At 42.0% G+C, this 19,483-nt stretch overlaps 1 protein-coding gene across 4 annotated transcripts; it reads left to right on the top strand.

Annotated features, from left to right (window-relative positions):
• The first annotated feature begins 1,600 nt into the window (after positions 1 to 1,600).
• spon2a (spondin 2a, extracellular matrix protein) lies at positions 1,601 to 19,008 on the top strand. Of its 4 annotated transcripts, none has more exons than XM_080901668.1 (7): positions 1,601 to 1,754; positions 2,194 to 2,266; positions 10,240 to 10,468; positions 12,418 to 12,638; positions 16,992 to 17,183; positions 17,518 to 17,689; positions 18,060 to 19,008. In XM_080901668.1, exons 3-7 carry the CDS (start codon positions 10,240 to 10,242, stop codon positions 18,245 to 18,247), a joined length of 1,002 nt encoding a protein of 333 aa, XP_080757794.1. In that variant the 5' UTR covers positions 1,601 to 1,754; positions 2,194 to 2,266; the 3' UTR covers positions 18,248 to 19,008. The 4 variants fall into 4 exon arrangements, with proteins under 4 accessions (XP_080757794.1, XP_080757792.1, XP_080757795.1 ...); XM_080901666.1 differs by having other exon boundaries at positions 1,601 to 2,089; XM_080901669.1 differs by lacking the exons at positions 1,601 to 1,754; positions 2,194 to 2,266 and adding an exon at positions 5,458 to 5,607.
• The last annotated feature ends 475 nt before the right edge of the window (positions 19,009 to 19,483 follow it).

Raw genomic sequence — 19,483 nt, 5'->3', positions numbered from 1 at the left:
AAAATTGCAATATAGATCTGACATATGACATGAAAAATTCATTTGGCCCTTCAGCTGATCCATCTACTGTTCACAGAAGGAAAATAAGCAGGGAGAAAAGGCTGAGCTGTGCCGAATTACACAAGAACTGCACTAAAAATCAGTGCCAACAGGTCTTGTGGAGTAATGAATCCAGATTTAAAATTCTTGGTTCACTGTCAGAGGATGCCAAAAAAGAGGCGCACCAGTGAGTGTCAACAGCCATCTTGAAAACGTGGTGGAGGCACAGAGGTTTAGAGCTGCATTTCAGCCAATAGCATTGGAGAACGTTAAAATAAACACATAAAATTACGGTCATATTTGATCCACTATGCAATGCCATCTGGCAAGCATCAGACTGTTAACAGCTTCATTTTTTAGCAATGATCACAGATACTCTGCCGATGCAATTAAAACATACTTAGATGGAAAAACAGTGAAACACCGTCAGTCATGGACTGGCCTCCCCAGAGCCCGGGATACCGGTTGTTCAGTGATGACGCGACGAATCCTACTTCCGGGTCTAAAGTAGTCTGCGTTTAATATGGCTTTTGTGTTGTTAACATGTTTAATGTTATGTATTTTCTTCTATTTGATCTCAAAAAGCTCCTAAAACAGTCAGTGATCCCTGTTGACCTCCTCGGCTTTTATTACCGCTAATCATTTATTTAAGCTCAGTTTTTAAAACCTTAGGATGTAACTACAGCCCAGCCCATGCAGCAGTATATGAATGACTAACCTCGTATTGTGGATGGATTATCTCAGTTGTTCTCCTAGCTGAAGTTTGGTCCTTTTACAGCATTCTGCCATGCGATTACATTGGTTTCTGACCACCGAGAACACTCACGTTAACTTTTATCGAGTGGAAAAAAAGTTAGCTTGTTTATATTATGCTAACATAGCTGTGTTGCTAGCGGTCACGTAGCACATCATTATATACCAGCTAGCCCAACTTCAGTAACCCTACAAACGTCACTGCTGTTTAGTTTTCTGTCTTCATTTATGCTGGAAGTGATAACAGAGCTGTACGTTTTAATTTGTTTCCAAAACCCCGCAGTCAGGACATGCTATATTGTATTTAGATAGAAGCTAGCGAGCTAACTCCCTGCTAACTTCTAACTCCGTTTAATGTCATAAATTCCGTTTTCATGGATGCCTGGATGTTAAACTCAATTGTTACACCTGGTAGAGCAGAACGCTGATAATTTTATTAAAGATGAAAGACTTTAGACAGTTTTTCAACTCTCAGTAATGCCATAGTGATCGTTTGATATATGGACCTGCAGCGGAGTTTAGACCCAGACACAGCTAGTGACGTCAGACTGAACAACCGGATTGAGCACTATGGGTTCATCTCGACAGAAAACAGAGCAAAAGGCAGTCAATATCCAAAAAAGAGAAGAGCTGGAGAGCTTCGAAGCAGCCTAAAAATTTTCAGACTGTATTGAAGAATTAAGTCACCAAATACTGACTTTGAGTGTTCAAACTGCACAAACTCTGTGTTTGTCTTACATACTGATGTATTTCCATGTAAGTTTACACATATTTTAATAACTGCATGCATTTTCCTGGCACCCACACTACCAACAAAGCAGCTACTATGCTAGTAGCGGCTAATGTAGCTCTGAGCATCTTGCCTCAATAATCAAAAGTGACTCAATTTCAGCTGTTTATGTGCTTTTTAGAATTGTTTTACTGTATAGCTAGGTTGGGTCTTGGCTTTTTTTTCTTAAAAGGTTAGTTTTCAAGGTTTAATAGTAACCATATGTACCACTTTAGCTCAATAATGGTATTGAGGTATATGCTAGCAGCTATACCTGAATGTTGTTGTGTTTGGAAGATAGATGTATAAAGAAAAAGAGATTTTAGTCTATTTTCTAAAATTTCTTGGTTAAATTATGGTTCAAATAAAATTAACCAAATTTAATTGCAGTTCATACAAACTACAAAATTATTATCAGTCATCAGAGGTAGTATCAGCCCTACTTACTGTTTTTGTTTAAGAGAGTGACAAGCATATACTGTGTTATGTAACCATGTGTGCAGATGAAGCAGGCCCAGGGTGCCAACGGTATTATTTACCAGACCTGATTCACACACACTTCAAACACACCATTGCGACATCTGTCAGTTCCCATGCTGTGCCAACACATTTTTTTTTATTTGTTTGTTTAGTTCAGAGGAGGAGGGAGTCCTTCAGGTCAGGCCAGTAAAATGTGAGAACTGGTTCCTGCCCTGCTTCTGCAAGGTCAGTAATTTCATTTAACTACTCTTTAAAACGAGTCGTCTGCAGGTTTGAGTGGAAAAGAAAACAACACAGAGGTCTTAGATACAGAGTTGAAAACGTTAAGAAATAAAACTGTTTGGAGTCTTTCTGGTTATACAGGGGAGCGGTTTGACGGACCCACATGTGTCTCATATTGGTTGCGTGCTTGCCCTTATGATAAATTAGTCTGGCAGATTGATGTCCCCCCATGTGGAGGGATCCTATCTTCAAAGCTGTTTGGCATCTTTGGAGTAATTTCATTCTTTTCTAGTAACCGAATCAGTAAGATACCAGTTTTGCTTTCAATTTAAAATGAATGAATCCGGTACTCTGATACTCTGAGATAGTTAATTTATCTTCGACTTCAACTTTGTTAAAAAAAAACATCACTTTGGTAATACAGGGGACTTTATCACAGATAACATAACTTAAATATTTGAGATAATGTGCAAAACGTAAGTAAAAACAACAAAACAATGTGAAGCATACAGAATTTAGAAAATACAGCTGTATTAAATTCTAAATGGGTTTCAAAAGCACAAATAACGATTTACAAATTCAAAGACAAGACGTAAAAAACAAGATGCTCTGCTTCAGTTCATCATTTACGGTACTCTGAGGTAATTATGGGTCACTCCATCTCAAATCAGCACAAATCATGCAGATCTACGATTTGTATTAAAAAATCGAGGTCCAAAGGTTGGACATACATAATGGCTGTTGTGAAAATTTTGGTTCTTTGGAGTACTTTTCAAAATATGTGTAATTTTTAAAGATGTCGACCCACTTTCTGAGAATGTATTCACACTTTGAAATCTGAGGTGGTGTTTGATCACAAATTTTCACTGGTCTTTCTTACCATTGCAGCGAATCAGGGTCTGTTTGGGGACAGATGAAATGAGCTGTATGTGTCTTTATAAATGAGTAATACATTTTAACAAAGGCCCTGAATCCCCCTGTTGAGAACCTAACATCTTCTGTCAAGCAAGACTGGGAAATACATTTCTTGCAAAGCTAGTGCAGTCGCTCTGCTCGGTTCACGAACTCTTATAGACTGTTGTTAAAAGATGAGCTGATGTAACACAGGGGTAAACATGACCCTGTCACATCCTCTTCAAATAGTGTTTTTTGGCTCAAAGAAATAAACAAATTTCTCAGTTTTCACATTTCAATTATTTACAGTATTTTAGATGATTTAAAAATTATTGGATTCTGTTTTTATTTTCATTTTGCAAAACATCGAAACCTATACCAAAATGTTCTGTTCTGTCGTGCCAACTCCTCTTTGATTGGTAACATCTCCACACCCATGTGTTTTAGGGAACGAGTATATATTTGTGACTTGTTTTTAAATATTTATCTCTTGCAGGGATAAATGAGTTTAAGCTGCGTGGCAGAGGGAGGGTAAAGATGTGCTGAGGAGTTGAGAGATGGATGAACACATTGTTGGTTTTGGTCTCATGCACCGTGTATCGGTGTAATCCATCTGTTCTCCCTGCTGTTCTTTCCTGTTATAGGGGTGCAGACTGTTCATGGCAGTGAGGCTGACATAGTGGATCTAGTATGTCCCACGCACAACGCTCTCTGATTAGCTCACGGTTTTCCTTTCATTGCCCTACTCGCTTGGCTCGTGTAGCACTGACGTGAGCACGTGATCGACAGGAAGAAAACCTCCAGCTATCTTGCCGATTTGCGTCAGTCAGGCAAATCCGCTGCTGTATCCGGTGTCCTAAAGCGAGACTTTTTGAGTGTGTGTGTGCGCTGGAGAGCGCAGCTTAACCGTGAGCTCTGCATGTGTTATGGTAATGTAAGCATTCATCAATTCCCACATAGGTTTGCAGGCACACGTGTGTCAGTGTCCACCGGCATACCTCCCAATGTGGGGTCAAAACTGAGGTCGTTTTGTGGGTGCAGTGTGTTTGATTGCATGCACGTATGCACACCTGTGCAGCTGATAGAGTGTCACTGACATTTCACATTAACGCGGTAAGTCAGTCTGGATGCTAAGCTCACTGTCATTAATCAGCAGGCAGCAGCAAGGGAGTCATGCTTATTTCCCGTAACCTACTTTCAACAGCATCAGCATGAACAGATAGATAGATAGATAGATAGATAGATAGATAGATAGATAGATAGATAGAGCTGGTGAGGAAGTAGTAGTGGAAACAGATGTGTTTGATGGTGTTTGCGTGATTGTTTATAACTGCAGGACACAAAGTCCAAATTGTTACCCGATCCACATCTAACCCCACTCTTCCTCTGCCCTCGCCTCTTCATCCCTTCTTATTCCAGGAAGGTTTAGGGCTATATAGTGACGTGGCTGCCTGTTTTCTTCTTGCTCTGGCTGATGTTTGCCAGGTCAAGCTGATAGCACATGTCTTGAGAGTGGCAAGGCTCGGTCCACACTGAGCCCAAGCAGGGTGTGTGTTTTGATGACACGCAGGCTGCTTTGTTGCACCGCGTACAAACAGTCTTATTTAGTTTCAGCCTCTGACACGTTGATAAGTTTGTGGCGGCCGGCAACAGAAACCTCCCTGGTCGTCCATGTGTCTACCAGCTGTGGGACCTGGTGGCCACACGTCTCTTTCACTCTCTCATATACACACACATACTTAGACACTCTGACCTGAGGAAATGGGGTTCCTCAACTGAGATCACAGATGGATAGGCCACAGGACAGGAGAACTATTTGAAAGGGGTGGGAAAAAAAGTAGACAGGAACCACTTTAAACTCTTTGGTTATCTGCGGTGTCCAATCAGTGCATTCACTGCAGAAATAAAAGCCCATGTTTCTGTCCAGACTGAGCTCATCTGTTATCCAGGTTGCATGTCTGTGCATGAAGCCCCGCTTCTTTCTCTTTCTAATTTACTGCCATTATTCAGCAACTCTACACCTCTCAAGTCTGACAGCTTGAGCTGAAAAACGGGGGCAAGATAATACATAGAGCTGAACGGGGTATGACGAGAGAGAGAGAGGCCAAGGTGGTGTTGATTACCTTGTCAGCAATGTGCCTGTTGAATTTACACAGCCACTGAAAGAATAGAGAGAGAGGCTAAGAGGGAGAAAAGAGGGGAGAGGAGTGAGGCTGTTAACTGCCTTTCCATACAAGGAGAAGTAGGGGGAGGAAAAGGGAAAAAAAACGAGGAGGGGGAGGAGAAAGCAGGAGAAAGGAAGAGAGAAAGGGTAACATGAGGAGATACGGAGAAGGGAGGAGGAGAGAAATTTGGAAAGAGATAAAGACGGGCAACCGAGGGATAAAGGTTGATAAGGCTGCACCAGAAAACCGGTTACAATAGGGAGCAAGTGGAGCTGTACCCTCTCTGTGAGTCTGCTGCAGCTTCTCTCTGTCACTGATAATCCAGCACAGGTAGGGAACACACACTTCATTCATTCACTGCACAGAAAGCCTGGGTGAGTTTAACCCAAATACCCACTTTAATGGAAAATCTTGCTTAAGTAAATGTATAATTTTAACCTTGTCAGTATTGCCTCTGAAATATAATGTAATATAATCATATGACACATCAAATTTCAATTGAAAGTATCTAATTCTGCAAATTCAGCGTTATGTTATACTGCATGCATTTAAAAAGCCCAGACTGAAGGTTGGTTGTACACAAAACTAATTTGTGATCTTGCTACTAGCTAGTAAAGTATCTAATAATTACACTATTCTCTCTGAAATGTAGCAGATTTGTGTTAAGTGGCAGTGATTGAAATATTCAAGTAAATAAAGAGATGAATCAATTTCCCATCACTGAACTCTTCCCTTGCAGGAATGATTCGACTAGATTTTTCTGTTTCACAGCTGATTTTTAGTTCTTCTTTTTTCATATTATAAATCCATATCGTCAGGAAAGCCAAACTCAGGCAGTGCCTCCTCACTTTTCTTTTGTACCAGGTATCATAATTTCCCTTCCAGCTACACGAGAAGCAGTTAAAGTTTCAGACCTGCCGTCGATGTGATGCACATCTCACTGCGTTTTCTCTTTGTATGCACGAATGAATGAAATGGTTGCACAGAAGTAGGCTAATTTAAGACAGACTGATGTGTCTCCCTTCTCGACACAAACTCCTAAACCGGCCGTTGCCCCGTAAAAGATTTTCATGAAAAATCTTGGCCACAAAAGCAAATTATCCCCTTTCCATTTTCTTGTTAAAAACAAACGTACCTCTGGCTGCGTGAACAAATCTGTGCTTTTGTGTTCATAACCGAATGCCTTTGTGTATGAGCTGAGGTGAATGTGTGTTTTATCTCTGCTTGAAGCCACTTTAATTGCACAGTAAATGTGCCCGGAGGGCGGCAGCCGCTTAAGTTTGGCTCTGCGCCACATCCCCTTGTTTTATTGTGTCTCGTGCCTGACAGAAACACCGCTGTGTTTGTCTGTCTGTGCCGACTGGTGAGTGCACATCTAAATTGTGTGCGTGCATGTAACTGCGTGTTTGACAGTTTTTGTGTCTTTTATGTGTATTTTTTAAAAAAAAAGAAGCTATTATCTCTGCGTGTGTTGCAGCAGCACGCATCAGCTGGTAGTGTGTCTGCGTGCTAACCGATAAAGCTCACGGTGTCCATGTGGGAATTCAAGAAATGTCTCTTTAGTGTGTTACGGGGTCAATGGGATGAATTCAAAAGGAGCGTAAGAGGGTCAAATAAACCAGTCTCACTGTAGAGCAGGTCAGAGTTGATCAGAAACAAATAATTTCAGAATAAAAGATCATATATGTCCAGAGTGTTTAAGTAAGTGTTTGCATCACCCTGTCACAGCGTTGACCTCCTTTTCTCTAATAAACATAGTGGAGAGAGCAGACAGGACAGTCACAGTTACCAAGTTCACATGGTGATGTTAAAGCCTGCAGGGTCCAGGTCATGAATTTCCACACACAAGCTTCAGTCACAAAGATAAGATAAGAAGCTGAAGTTACTCTCTGGAAGGAGACCCATACTTCTCATCCTGAAGCTTCATCTGACTCCAGCCAAGCTGCAGCAGTCAGTGAGGTGATCTGATGACTGAGCTGCACGATCAATTGGGACCTCTGTGTGTCACCATATGTGGGGTATTTTTTTACAGCTGGCAGTTAAACAGTGCAGTGGAGACATTTAATGGAGACGGGGAATGGATAAAACACGCTGCGAGGACGCGGTCAGAAAAGTGTCAGAGTTGGAGTTTTGCAGCTATATTGGAGGAGTAATACTATCTGACCCCTGAAAATAGACTTCACTGACAATGTGGACATGAGTGTTGTGTGTGTGTGTGTGTGTGTGTGTGGGGGGGGGGTGGGGGTGGGGTGTTACATACACATGTGTGTGTTTTTGACTTGCCCAAATTTAACTGTCTGCATTCTGCAGCTGCTTGGAGTTTTAGTTATACTGTAGTAACTCACACAAATGCCACTCTCCCTTTCTGTATCACACAAACGGAAAAAAAGATCTGCCTCGAAGTTACAGACTGGAGACGGAGCTAAAGGATCTGCAAATAAAACACAATAAGTGAGGTGATGTCATTTTGTGTATTTTCCCTTGAAATGCTCGACTCAGCGAAGCATGTCGATGACTTTGGGCCCATCTAATCTAGGTGCCAGTTTGGATTAGGACGGTATTTGGGAATAATTGTAAGATCACATTTTGAAAGTGGAATCAAAAAGCCAGATCTGGAACAAATTTAGATGTAAATTGGTACGTGCACACTATGACACACAGCACTGCAGGGTTGTTCTTTCATTTAGGAGAAATAATGCTAGCTAATAATTGCTTTTGAATCCTCTTGGGTCCCGAGGCTGTGAATTTCCTTCTGAATCCAACTACTGATTTTCTGCCGCTCTTCTTGCTCGTCTTCTTTAACTCTTCTGACAGTGGGACTCTTTCTTTGCCATTAAGAGTTCAACAGTAAGGCTATGCCAGTTGCTCAAAGTTCTGTCATTACAGCTACCCTTGAAAGCTGGCAGCAAACACAAATGCTGTCCTCTTCACTGTGAGAATCCGCTTCCTAATCCTCCGCTTCCTGCCCTTGTGTGTTTCCCACCTTTGCAATTGCTCAAGTTTTTAATGCACTGCCCCTGTGTGTCTTTCCTTTTTGTGTACTGGCTACTTTATTACTTGCTAGTACCTGGTTGGACTCTGTTTTGCCCCCAGAAGTACCTTAATTCTTCATGGCACAAATACAACAAGGTGCTGGTAACGTTCCTCAGAGATTTTGATCCATGTTGACACAACAGCATCACAGAGTTGCTGCAGATTTGTTGGCTGTACATCTCCTGTTGCACCACATCCCACAGTTTCTCTATTGAATTGAGAACTGGTGACTGTGGAGGCCATTTGAATACAGTGAACTCATTGTCATGTTCAAGAAACCATTTGGAGATGATTTGAGCTTTGTGACATGGCTGGAAGCATCCAGATGGACATGATCAACAGCAATGCTCAGTTGGTATGAAGGAGCCCAAAGGCTGCCAGCCACAGCCAGCCTGAACTGTTGATACAGAGCAGGATGGTTCCATGCTTTCATGTTATTTACACCAGATTCTGACTCTACCTTTTGAAAGCTGCAGCAGAAATTGGGACATTTTTCCAGTTTGCTGTTGTTCAGTATTGGTGAGCTCTATGAATTTTATCCTCGACTTCCTGTTCTTAGTTGACAAAATCGGCACCCAATTTGGTTTTCTGCTGCTGTAGCCTTTCAGCTTCAAGGTTCAGAGTTGCTCTTCTGCATACCTTGGTTGTAACAAGTAGTTATTAAAGTCAATTTTAATTTTGCCTTTCTATTTTATGTCTGCACAGAAATGCACAGAATTCTTGCCCTGTGATTGGCCGATTCTGTACTTCTGCTAATGAACAGCTGTCCCAGCAGTTTATCTGGTTTTTATAGTTGGTTTGATTGCAAAGTTGCAAGTTGAGCTGAGATTTTTTGTAATAATCTTAAAAAACAAAGTAAAAACAACACTACTTGTTTACCCTCAGTATGCAACATAGAAGTAGTTGTGGTGGAGAGAGTTTATAATTCACAGCCATCCATTTTCTTCTGCTCGTCCAATGACAGTAAATACCAGGCCAACCCTCCAACAAAGTGAATAATGTTATTGTTGCTATAAAACAGAAAATTGAGAGGACGGATGTAGTGACTACTTTGTTGGCTACTTTGTTAGAGATAACAGATTATCTCTCCACAACGGTAGACTCATTAAAAAAACAGAAAAACAAAACACCACAAATTTAAAAATAAATTCAACTAAAAGCATTTTCACCAGAATTTCTGTGGATTTCCCAATAATATTGTTCTCATGAATGTAAAAATCACAAAGAGTTCAAAACAAATGGGGGTTTCTAGACTGTGACCTATGGAGCTGAAATGCATTTTGAGCAATTGTCATGCCCCCGTCGCCCCTCTGCCTCTTAATAGAGTGTGAGTCTGAGTCAGCAGCTGGTGGTCAGTGGATGGTCAGTCGGTGAGATCAGTAGAGCAGACAGAAATTTGTATCCATCCTCAGAGATGTTGTTTTATTTAAAGGCGGCGTCTACAGCAGACATTACAACGTGATGTTTTCCCTGTAGCCAGAAATTGGCTTTTTGTCAGAAGTCTCTTGGCCCGACCAAAGAAATGGGAGAGTTTCTTTAATAGGAAGCCTAAGGGTCAGGGAGTTCATCGGGCTTTGGTCTTTGATAAAAAGGCTGTGTTTTGATATCAGGGCTGGGATATGGAATTTCCCCACTCATACTGATTTTCCGGGATTGTCTGGGTTTGGTTTCCTAAATGTTCGTCTTGCGATCTTTTCATTTACTTGCCCACGTACAAAGATTATATGTCACAGAGTTTATGGTAGACTTGTTCAGCAGCTTTTTGTTCATGCCATTTGCCACAGTGATTTATTTATTTCTTTTTACAATGATTGTGCACAGAGCAAGGAGAAAGACTTTAATGTTTTTTTGTTTTTTTGTTTTTCATTTCTCCATTTCTTGCAGATGATGTCATCAGAGCACCTGACCTGTGGCTGGCTGCAGCAGCTCCTTCTCGTACTTGTGAAGCTTGGCTTCACATTTGCTGGGCCTTTGCGACCGCTCATTGGGACAGAATGCACAGCCAAGAGTCCTGCTTCCTACATCCTGGTCTTTACTGGTCACTGGAGCCCTCAGGCTTTCCCAAAGCAGTATCCACTGTTCCGACCCCCTGCACAGTGGTCCAAACTCATAGGTGAGAAAGACCCATGGGGGTGGAAACACAGGTTACTGGAAAATCATCCATGTTAAATGGAAATTTTTACTGTGACACCTGATAATCCATTGCATGTGCACTATTACTTCAGATTCGCAACAGCAGCAAAGAGTCACAGTATTTTTTTTTCATTTATTTTCAGCAGTTAAGAGTTTACCGATGTAAAGCTTTTGTGTAACAGGTGAGCCAATCAAAATGCACAAATCACATTCACAGTGAGACTTAAGGACATTTTGGACGAGCAGTCACACTGAAGCAACTTCTGCTTCACCCAAGGGCAGTTTATTTATTTTTTGTTCCTCATCAAGGAGCTTCATGCACAACTGCATACAAAAAGAGGTTAGAGATGTTAATGAGCAAAACAGCAAAAAGTTGAGAGCAACAAGAAAAACAACCTAAACGCTCCCAGATGGTAGCGTTTCTCTTTGTTTCTCTAACTTCTCTTCAGCTGTATCTTTAATATTTCTCTATTTCTTCGAGTCAGTCCTACTCTCCTTCCCACATTTCCGCTGGTTTACCACAGTGTTGGCGGTAAAGACTGGAGTGGTGAGTTTGGGGCTGCTGAAGGTGGGTGATGATAGTTGGGGTGTGGTGGGGTCAGACCACTCACCTCGGAGCCAGGAGGAGGAGAAGCAGAACCAGATACAACCTTATATTCTCCCTCTTTTAAAAAAAGCAAAAAACAAACATTGTGGATGGATGGATGGCAGATGTCTGCACATCTGTGTGTGCGGCGTCTTGGACTGCTGTGTGGTGGCTGCAGCTTTGTCTGGTTTCTAGGTCTCCCATTGGTGCTTGACTGCTTTGCCAGAGGATGATGTCCTACTTACTCCATATAGACAGAGGCATCAGAGATTCTGACACACCCATAATGGCTTTTAATGTTCTAGGGTGCTGGGCACCGGGGATTGGACTTTGTCACAAGAAAAGAAAAACAAAGACTTCAGTAGCCTCAGAGTCTGCAGCAGGGGGACACAAAGAAAACTGGGGATGAAATCTGTCACCGCACAAAAAAACAACCTGAAGAAGGTCTGACGGCCAACAGAATAAAGGAGGAATGGAGTTTGTCATAGCCAAAAACAAATACTCAAGAGAATTAGAGGGAAATGGGATTTAATGTCTTGATAGGGCTCAAACGTGATGGGTTATCAAGTTTCAATGATGCTTGTGGGAAGTTTGTTAGGATGGTAATGTAATTAAGCATGAAGTAATCGCAGTTTGGAAAGAAACAAGATAGTGTGTGAAGTGTGCTGGGCAGATCATGTGTGTGTGTGGTTCGGCGTTTTAACTTAAATGCGTTGGCGTGCGTGCGTCTGTACGCAGGTCTGAAAAGTGAGGTAAGGCAGAACCATCAGAGCATTTGTCAACGTGTTTCTGGCTAACCTTACTTTGCCCTTAAAACCACCGGCCCAGGCCAGTAGCTCTGTGGGATTCAACAACGTAGCTTCAGAAGCTGTGGTACAAACAGTTCAGCCTAAATCAGTGTCTCCATTCAAAGCGATTTCATAGATAGCCACAACAAAACATAGGAATGTGAGGCAAATGCTCACGGACCCGACGTATCAGAAAAAGCAAGAGTAAAAGTTATGAATTTATTATTTTATCCACCATCTGGCTGCCAATCCGAGTTCCTGACCTACCTCCTGGCAGCAGTGTTGTGGTTTCTTCAGTGATAGATGGAGAAAAGACGTAACTGTAACCTTGCAATATTGCCAAAGACATGCATGTGGGCAATTCCTTTAGAATTAAATGCTTAAGTGCAGGAAGGAGGAGAGAGCCATAGAAATACATGGAGGCTCCACTGGTGGAAATGATCTCATCGTCTGGCTGAGGCTCTGTGGTGCTTCGCTGACATTGATATGCATTCCAGTGAATAAGCATCTTACTCCTGTCATCTCCTCTTTCTTCAATTTCTTTTCTCTCTTTAGCGGTCAGCCATAATCGTCATTTTCGGCTATGGGAGGAGGGCGCTCCAGCCAGCGCAGGGGTTCAGAGCTTCGCTGAACTCGGAGTGACGGTGGAGCTGATGAAGACAGCCAAGGAGGCCAGGAAGAAGCGCGTGGTCGGCGCCATGTACCGAACGGCTGGCATCCCCAACGGCATCGGGCACAGCTCCACAGAGATGCTTATTCATCCCCGGAGTTCACTGGTAGGCACAAATTTACCTTCATAAATACTCAGACGCAGTAAGTCACACAAACCATCTGCTGGGCTAAACCTATTCCGTCATCTGGTGACCAGCCTCCCCATAACATCCACGTTCATCTGCTCTGATTAAACACTTCACCACTTCTTTCCACTATCCAATCAGCCTATGTTTAGCTGAAGTGCTTCAGCTCTGCAGCCACAAACGCCCACATCCATCCTGCAAGGTCTGTGCTCTGTCTGCTGCGGACCCATGATGACGCGCAGCACAGGGAGCTGTTTCTGGAAACACATTTGCCTGTTTTCTTAGCGTTAGATAAGAAGTTTGATAAATTGGTACAGCAAACGTTACGATATAGCGAGTGGAATCTGGAATCTGTCTTCATGTGATGATGAAATTAAATATATAACAACTAGATGACACCCACTATATAAAGAGCAGCACACTGTTTTTACACTTCGCCCATGGTCCAATAAAGACAAGAAAATGTCAGCTGCTTTTGTAGATAACTTTTGCTAACAGTTTACCTGCTTTAAGCCTTCAACTGGCTCCATATTTTGGAAGCAGACAAGAATAATAACATATGCTCCCATGCCTCTTCTACACCAACATTTAATGGTTGCTTTGATCATTTTACCCGTGTGCTCAACCTTAAAGTGATCCCAGGTGATCAGAACATCTTCATGTGACTTCAGCTACCCGAGTGAACCAAATTAAGTAAATGTTTACCAAGATTTTTTTTTTGCAAACTTTTCTTTTCTTCTGTGTCAGATTTCCTGTACTGCAGCTTAGCAGGGAAAATCCTTTTCTAAGGAAACACAATGTGAAACTGTTGCACTAAAGAACCAGCTGTGGAGGATAACCGCTGTGGTCCCACATGAGCCATATTTAAGGTTGTGGCTTTACTCATTGCTGGATAGCGCTGCGTATCTTGAATGGTGACCGAGTGCGGGAGCAAAAGTCACGGTTGGACTCTTTGTTGAGGCTCAGGTTAAATTTAGGAGCCGGGCCTTAAACAAAGGCAAAGGATTTGAGGCATGGCCATGTGGAAAAGTTACAACTCGAAATAAAATAACCCCTTTATGAGTCAGGCATACGCAGCTGATGAACAAGAAGGAAAAAGGTGTATAGAGGAGAGGGTGGACATTTTACTGGAGCTTGTAGGAATAGGTGTGTGTCTGCCTGAAAGTTTGGTGACCTACATTTGTTTATTGCCTGTCGCACTGCTTGAACCCGAGGACCTTAAAAAAATCATAAACAACCTGATCGGAGGGCATCGTTGGTAAGTACGAGTCATGGACAGCAGCTTAGCAGCTTGTCATCTAGGTATATGATGCCTGTGGCTGCTTTCAAATGGTCTGTTTTTAGACCTGTGGGCAGAACAGCAAAGGAAAGCGTGACATCGGCGGTTTTGTGCTGAGCACACGTGAATGATGTGAAGCTGTCGTCTGCTCAGTCTGCTATTGTGCTTCTCTGTCTGTTTCTCCCGCACGCTCATTTATAAATACCATCCTTTCTCTTCCAAACAACCAAAACATTCATGCTCAGTGACCTAAAAAGCAAAAAAATCCCAAACACATATGATTTCCATCTCCACTGCTCATGACTCTTCTGCTCTTGGTGTGTAATTTAAAACAGACAGATTACAACGAATAAGCCCCGTTGGGAAATTCAGGGCTTTTTGAGAGCAAGAATTCAGGTGACAGAGTCGCATGCTTTCAGGGATGACTATGCTGTTTGTTTTGATGGGTTGGGGAAAAAAGTGAGAGGGGTCATGGGAGATTTGAAACCGTCTATGCTTTGGAGACACTTCCTGGCCCGTGCGTTGCAAAACATCCGCGGACTGATCAAGCTGCTGACGAGGAATACCCCTGAGAAGACATCCTTGCTGAGTGGCCCGATGGATATAGCGGAATGATTTCTTGGAAAAGCCGCTGTTTCAGAGGAGGCTGAAAAAAGAGGACGATGAAGGAGCGGTGTTTGCAGAATAAAGGGAGGAAGAAAGGAAAGAGTGAATGAGTAGATTCATAAAAGCAAGCGTGCGACCTCTGATTTGTTTTTTTCTGTTCTCTGGCATGAATTACAGCCAAGAAACAGACCTCATGTGTCATTCTGACTCTAGCTACTCTCCTGTCTGAGTCTCTTTTGACTAGTTTGATTTCTGTTCCAGCTCTTTCCCCCCCATCCTCCAGGCCACCCTTTCCTATCCATCAAAAGCCAGCCAAGCCCAGCAATCCCTCCCTGAGACTGAGCAGCTTAGCCAAGGTCCTCAAATATCGGCCCTTGAGTGAGAAGACGTTTTCAGATGTGCTTTTTTCTGGTCATCTGTGAACTCGGTGTGTGCTGACCTCCAGGCCACTTCCTGTATGAGGTCACTGGCACTCATGAGCTCACATGCATTTATAAGTTTTAGAGCTATAAATCCTGAGATCAGCTGTGTTTTTGAGCGTGATGTCATTCTTAATGCATTTATAGTTCTGCAGAATGATTCCTGTAATATAGTTCACGCAGTGAGCATTTGGACAGTCACATGTATCCACTTTAACACAGAGAGCCCAAGTTTAGGTTTTACAAGTTTAGGTGTTAGTGTGTGGTGAAGAAGGACCCAACATGCAGACACGGGGGGGCAGGAGCAAAAGGCAAGCCCTTTGTTAAGCTGATGATGTTTGTGAGGCAAACCACAAAAGAGAAACAAAGTCAATGAATAGTAAAAACTCCCTGGGGCTAGAAGACACTAAAAACCAGAGAACAGCAACTTGTATTGTGTAAAGTTAACAGTGACATTGACAGTAGAGGGAAGGCAGCACTATAAATACACAGACGGAAGATTGAAGCAGAGTCACAGGTGAACATAATCTAATTGATTACATTAAAGGACTTGGATACTAAAGAAACTGAACATAATCTGCCTCACAAACCCTAAAAGTGAAAATATGTACTCTCTTTGGCCCCTGAAAAGCTGCCTTAAGGTCCAGTAATGTTGCTTAGGCGATAACTTTGTGTAGATAATACCTATCAGGACAAAAATGGGCTTATACTGTAAGCTTATTTCTGAGAGTGTTACTGCGTGCATGCCTGTCTGTTGATCTGTCAAGCCAACTATCTGATCCCTCTGGAAGACCACGTTGTTTACTTATATTGACAAGCACTTTTTGTCAGTCTAAACTCTTTAGTACATATTCTAATGTTTAAATGTAACACACTTGGTAGCCAAATGTCCAACTGCTGTTGAACCCCCGAAAATCTGGGCCCTGTAATTTGGAAATATAAGTATATCACGTCTATTACATATTAAAGCTGGGATGTTTTTAGCATTACTTTAGAACAAAGTGGATGCTCTAAAGCACAGAGCCTGATGAACAAAAAGAGCTTGGCTGTCCACATAATTACGGTTTAGACTATACTAAAAGACAAGAAGCATTATAACAAAATATTGCTGTGCTGATGGGATCAGATTTATTGTTTTTTATGGATTGTTTGTCTTTTCTTCCCCAAACAGCCTTCGGTCAGCCTTTTCTCATCCAAAATTCCACAGTTAGACTTTTGATTGTAACCACAGAAATAATAACAGAGGATTGAGTGTAACATTTGTGCTATAGTGAGTTAGACTACTAATTAATGATTAATGTGACTGCATTTTCATCATCGCTGATGTTAAAAGGAAAATGCTCACCGTCATAGTCTGACATCTGAGAATAGTGACTGAACACAAAATGCTGCTGATGCTTTGCAGGGTGAAAATAAATCAAAAATAATGAACAATTCATTCAAACGTATCTGGCCCCTTCCTGATTTCTTTCTTTTTTCTTTTTTTTTGCATATTTGTTGCACTTACATGTTTTAGATCATCATGCACATTTCATTAGTCAAACCCAAGTACAATGATTTTGTTTATGAACGAAGTGAAAAATGCTATCCAAACTGACCTCTGAATGACTGAAAAATGAACAGAAAGGTTTTGGAGTGGCCTAATCAAAGTCTGGAGTTAAATCTGATGGAGATGCTTTGGGATGACCATAAGCAGACCACTTACTAGGGTTGTATTAAAACAATTCTGCAAAGATGGTGAGCCCCAGTAATCTGAAAGACCTATTGCCAATTATTACAAATGCTTGATTGCAGTTCTTGCTGCCACTTTTTAGGTTTAGGTGGCATTTATTTTTTCCCACAGGGCCCTGTAAGTTAGCTTTTCCACCCTGACACCAACACAAAGACATCCATGCTGTCAACATTAAAGCACTTTATAGCTTTGCCACTCAGTTTAAATCTGCTTATGAACCGATGACTTGACCGATTAAGACTAGTTCTGGCCTATAAGCTTAAATATTCACTTAACAGTGTCTCTTGTATCAACAGCTGTCCCTGATGGTGAAGGTGATCCCCAGCCCTGACTGGTTTGTTGGTGTGGACAGCCTAAATCTTTGTGAGGGCAACCAGTGGAAACAGGAAGTGATGGTTGACCTCCACCCTTATGATGCCGGCACAGACAGTGGATTCACTTTCTCCTCTCCCAACTTCCCCACCAGCCCTCCAGAAAACATCACAAAGGTAGGAATGCTTCCAGTGTGGACTAGTACATCATGTGCTCATAACCTGACACTTCTCTACGTTCTAGGTACATTTTTGTATAGTCTTATTTTTATTTTTAGAACTTTGCAGGATGCTTAAGGGATATCATTCCTTCACTTAAGATATTGCTTGGCAGGCCTCACGTCTGACATGAAGTTGTTTTTTCAGTTAAGAAGGCTCTCTTGCGTAACGGACCATCTATCTTTTCCCAGCATGTGTCTGAAAGTGGGCTATTGTCCATTCAAAGTTGTCTTGAGAATCTGCTGGCTCTCCTGATGAGATATGCCTCACCGCTCTTTGTTGACTTCTCCAGATCACCTCTCAGTTTCCAAACCACCCGGCCAACTCCTTCTACTATCCACGCTTGAAGGATCTTCCACCGATTGCCAGCATAAGGATCACGCGACAGAGCAGATCACGTGACCATCAAACCGCGATGTCCAACCACATTCTGCCCAACTCTATCAGTCCCCGCCGCTTCTCAGGTATGACCACTGGACACATTTAATGCTGAAAGGCCAAATATCGATGCGAATGATTGGATAGGAGAGCACAGGTAATCAAAGAGACACATAATGTGGTTTTATTGTGTTTTTCATTGCATTGAAGTCACATTATGGTTCATTTAGTCACATCTAATGATGATTTAAGTAGGTTAGCAGTCTATGTCTCTACTGAATAAATAGAAATGTGATTTAATGAGTATTTGGTTGGTTAAATCATAGTATAAAATGGGAATGCACTCAGTCCCTTTAAATGCTACAGGAAACTCACAGCATAGTTGCGTCTTTGGTAAATCGCAGTACTTCTACACCTTTTTGGCTGTCTCTTATATTTTCCTCATCTCTTTCTCAGCAACGCCATTGGACTGTGAAGTGTCGCTCTGGTCGTCTTGGGGTTTGTGTCTGGGTCCCTGCTCCAGGGGCGGCGTCCGCCACCGCACACGTTACATCCTCTTACGACCAGCCAACGCTGGAACCCCCTGCCCTGAGCTGGAGGAACAGGCTGAATGTGTACCGCACAGCTGCATGCAACTCCAGTAGCTGCAGAGTGCATGAGCACGCATGCTGCCGGTATGCAACACACTGGGATTTTGTGTCATTACTGCCGGACTTTAAAAGGTTTCTGCATCTTGATCGGCGCGTTTATGAAGCGAGGGGTTCAATTGTCTTTGTTACAGCTCAGTTTTGTAAGTTTAAGATGTGGCGCGATAACAGCGAAGGCCGTCAGATTTAGGGCGAACGCTCCTCTGGAACTGAAGTTTATGAGTCTGATTGTAACTGCATGCTGAACGGGTATTAAAGCTTGAGACAGCGGTTTAAATGTTTTGAGTGCAAAGTGATATTTTTGGTTTTTGGAACTGTTGTAGATGCAGAAGAGAAAAACTGATTATGGTCTGTTCATTGTCAGCAACGTATGCATTCAAACTGTATGTCGATAGCTGCACACTGGCACAGAGTGCTCACAAATGTCCTTGCACATACTGCATACCTCTACAGGCATGCTGGCATTACTTCTCTTAGATAACCTATACATGCTTGCCGGATTTCAAAATAACCTCACACCACATTTTATAAATATGACCTTTCATAAGAGACACCCAGTGGCTGACTTGAAGCGTAATGCCAGTCTGAAGAAGCTGGCTTGCAATAAGACACGATGCAGGTTTTTATTGGAAGAAAGATTAAAATATTTGTATTATTTTCTCTTTTGATATTTCATTGTTGAGACTTTTGTACATACTCTAATGTATCGTATCTTGTATAACTCATGAATAAACATGGAGGTGTGTTTTTCAAATTAATTTCTGTGTTGTTCTTCAGTGTGGTTTTCCAGCTGTATGGTGTTTATGTGTGAAAATTATATATTTTAATAAATGTTTACTAAATGCATGGGGTCAGGACCAGGCATTTATCTGAATATCGTCAGATTTTCATTGGGGGACATTAGGGACAGCACAAATTGAGCAGTTTGGAGACAAAGAGAGGCAAAGGTGAGATCGTTTGGACACATGCAGAGGTGGGATATATGATACAAAATTATGTTCATATGGATGCAGTGAAGGAGTAACTTCTCTTTTACACCAGTGTAATAGAGAAGGATGCTGGGGGACAGGGTGAGATGGTCTCCTGTGGTGACCCCTAAAGGAAGCAGCCAAAAGAAGAAGATTGCTGCAAAGATACACAGCCATAAATATCCCAAAAATATAGCTCACAGTTATATTTGTTTATAGATAGAAAGGCACATTTATTAAATTTCTTTTAAACTGTTTTAAAGCC

Source organism: Rhamphochromis sp. 'chilingali' (assembly GCF_963969265.1).
Source record: "Rhamphochromis sp. 'chilingali' genome assembly, chromosome: 13".
NCBI classification, from domain to species: Eukaryota; Metazoa; Chordata; class Actinopteri; order Cichliformes; family Cichlidae; genus Rhamphochromis; species Rhamphochromis sp. 'chilingali'.
This window is presented reverse-complemented; position numbering and strand designations above follow the sequence as displayed.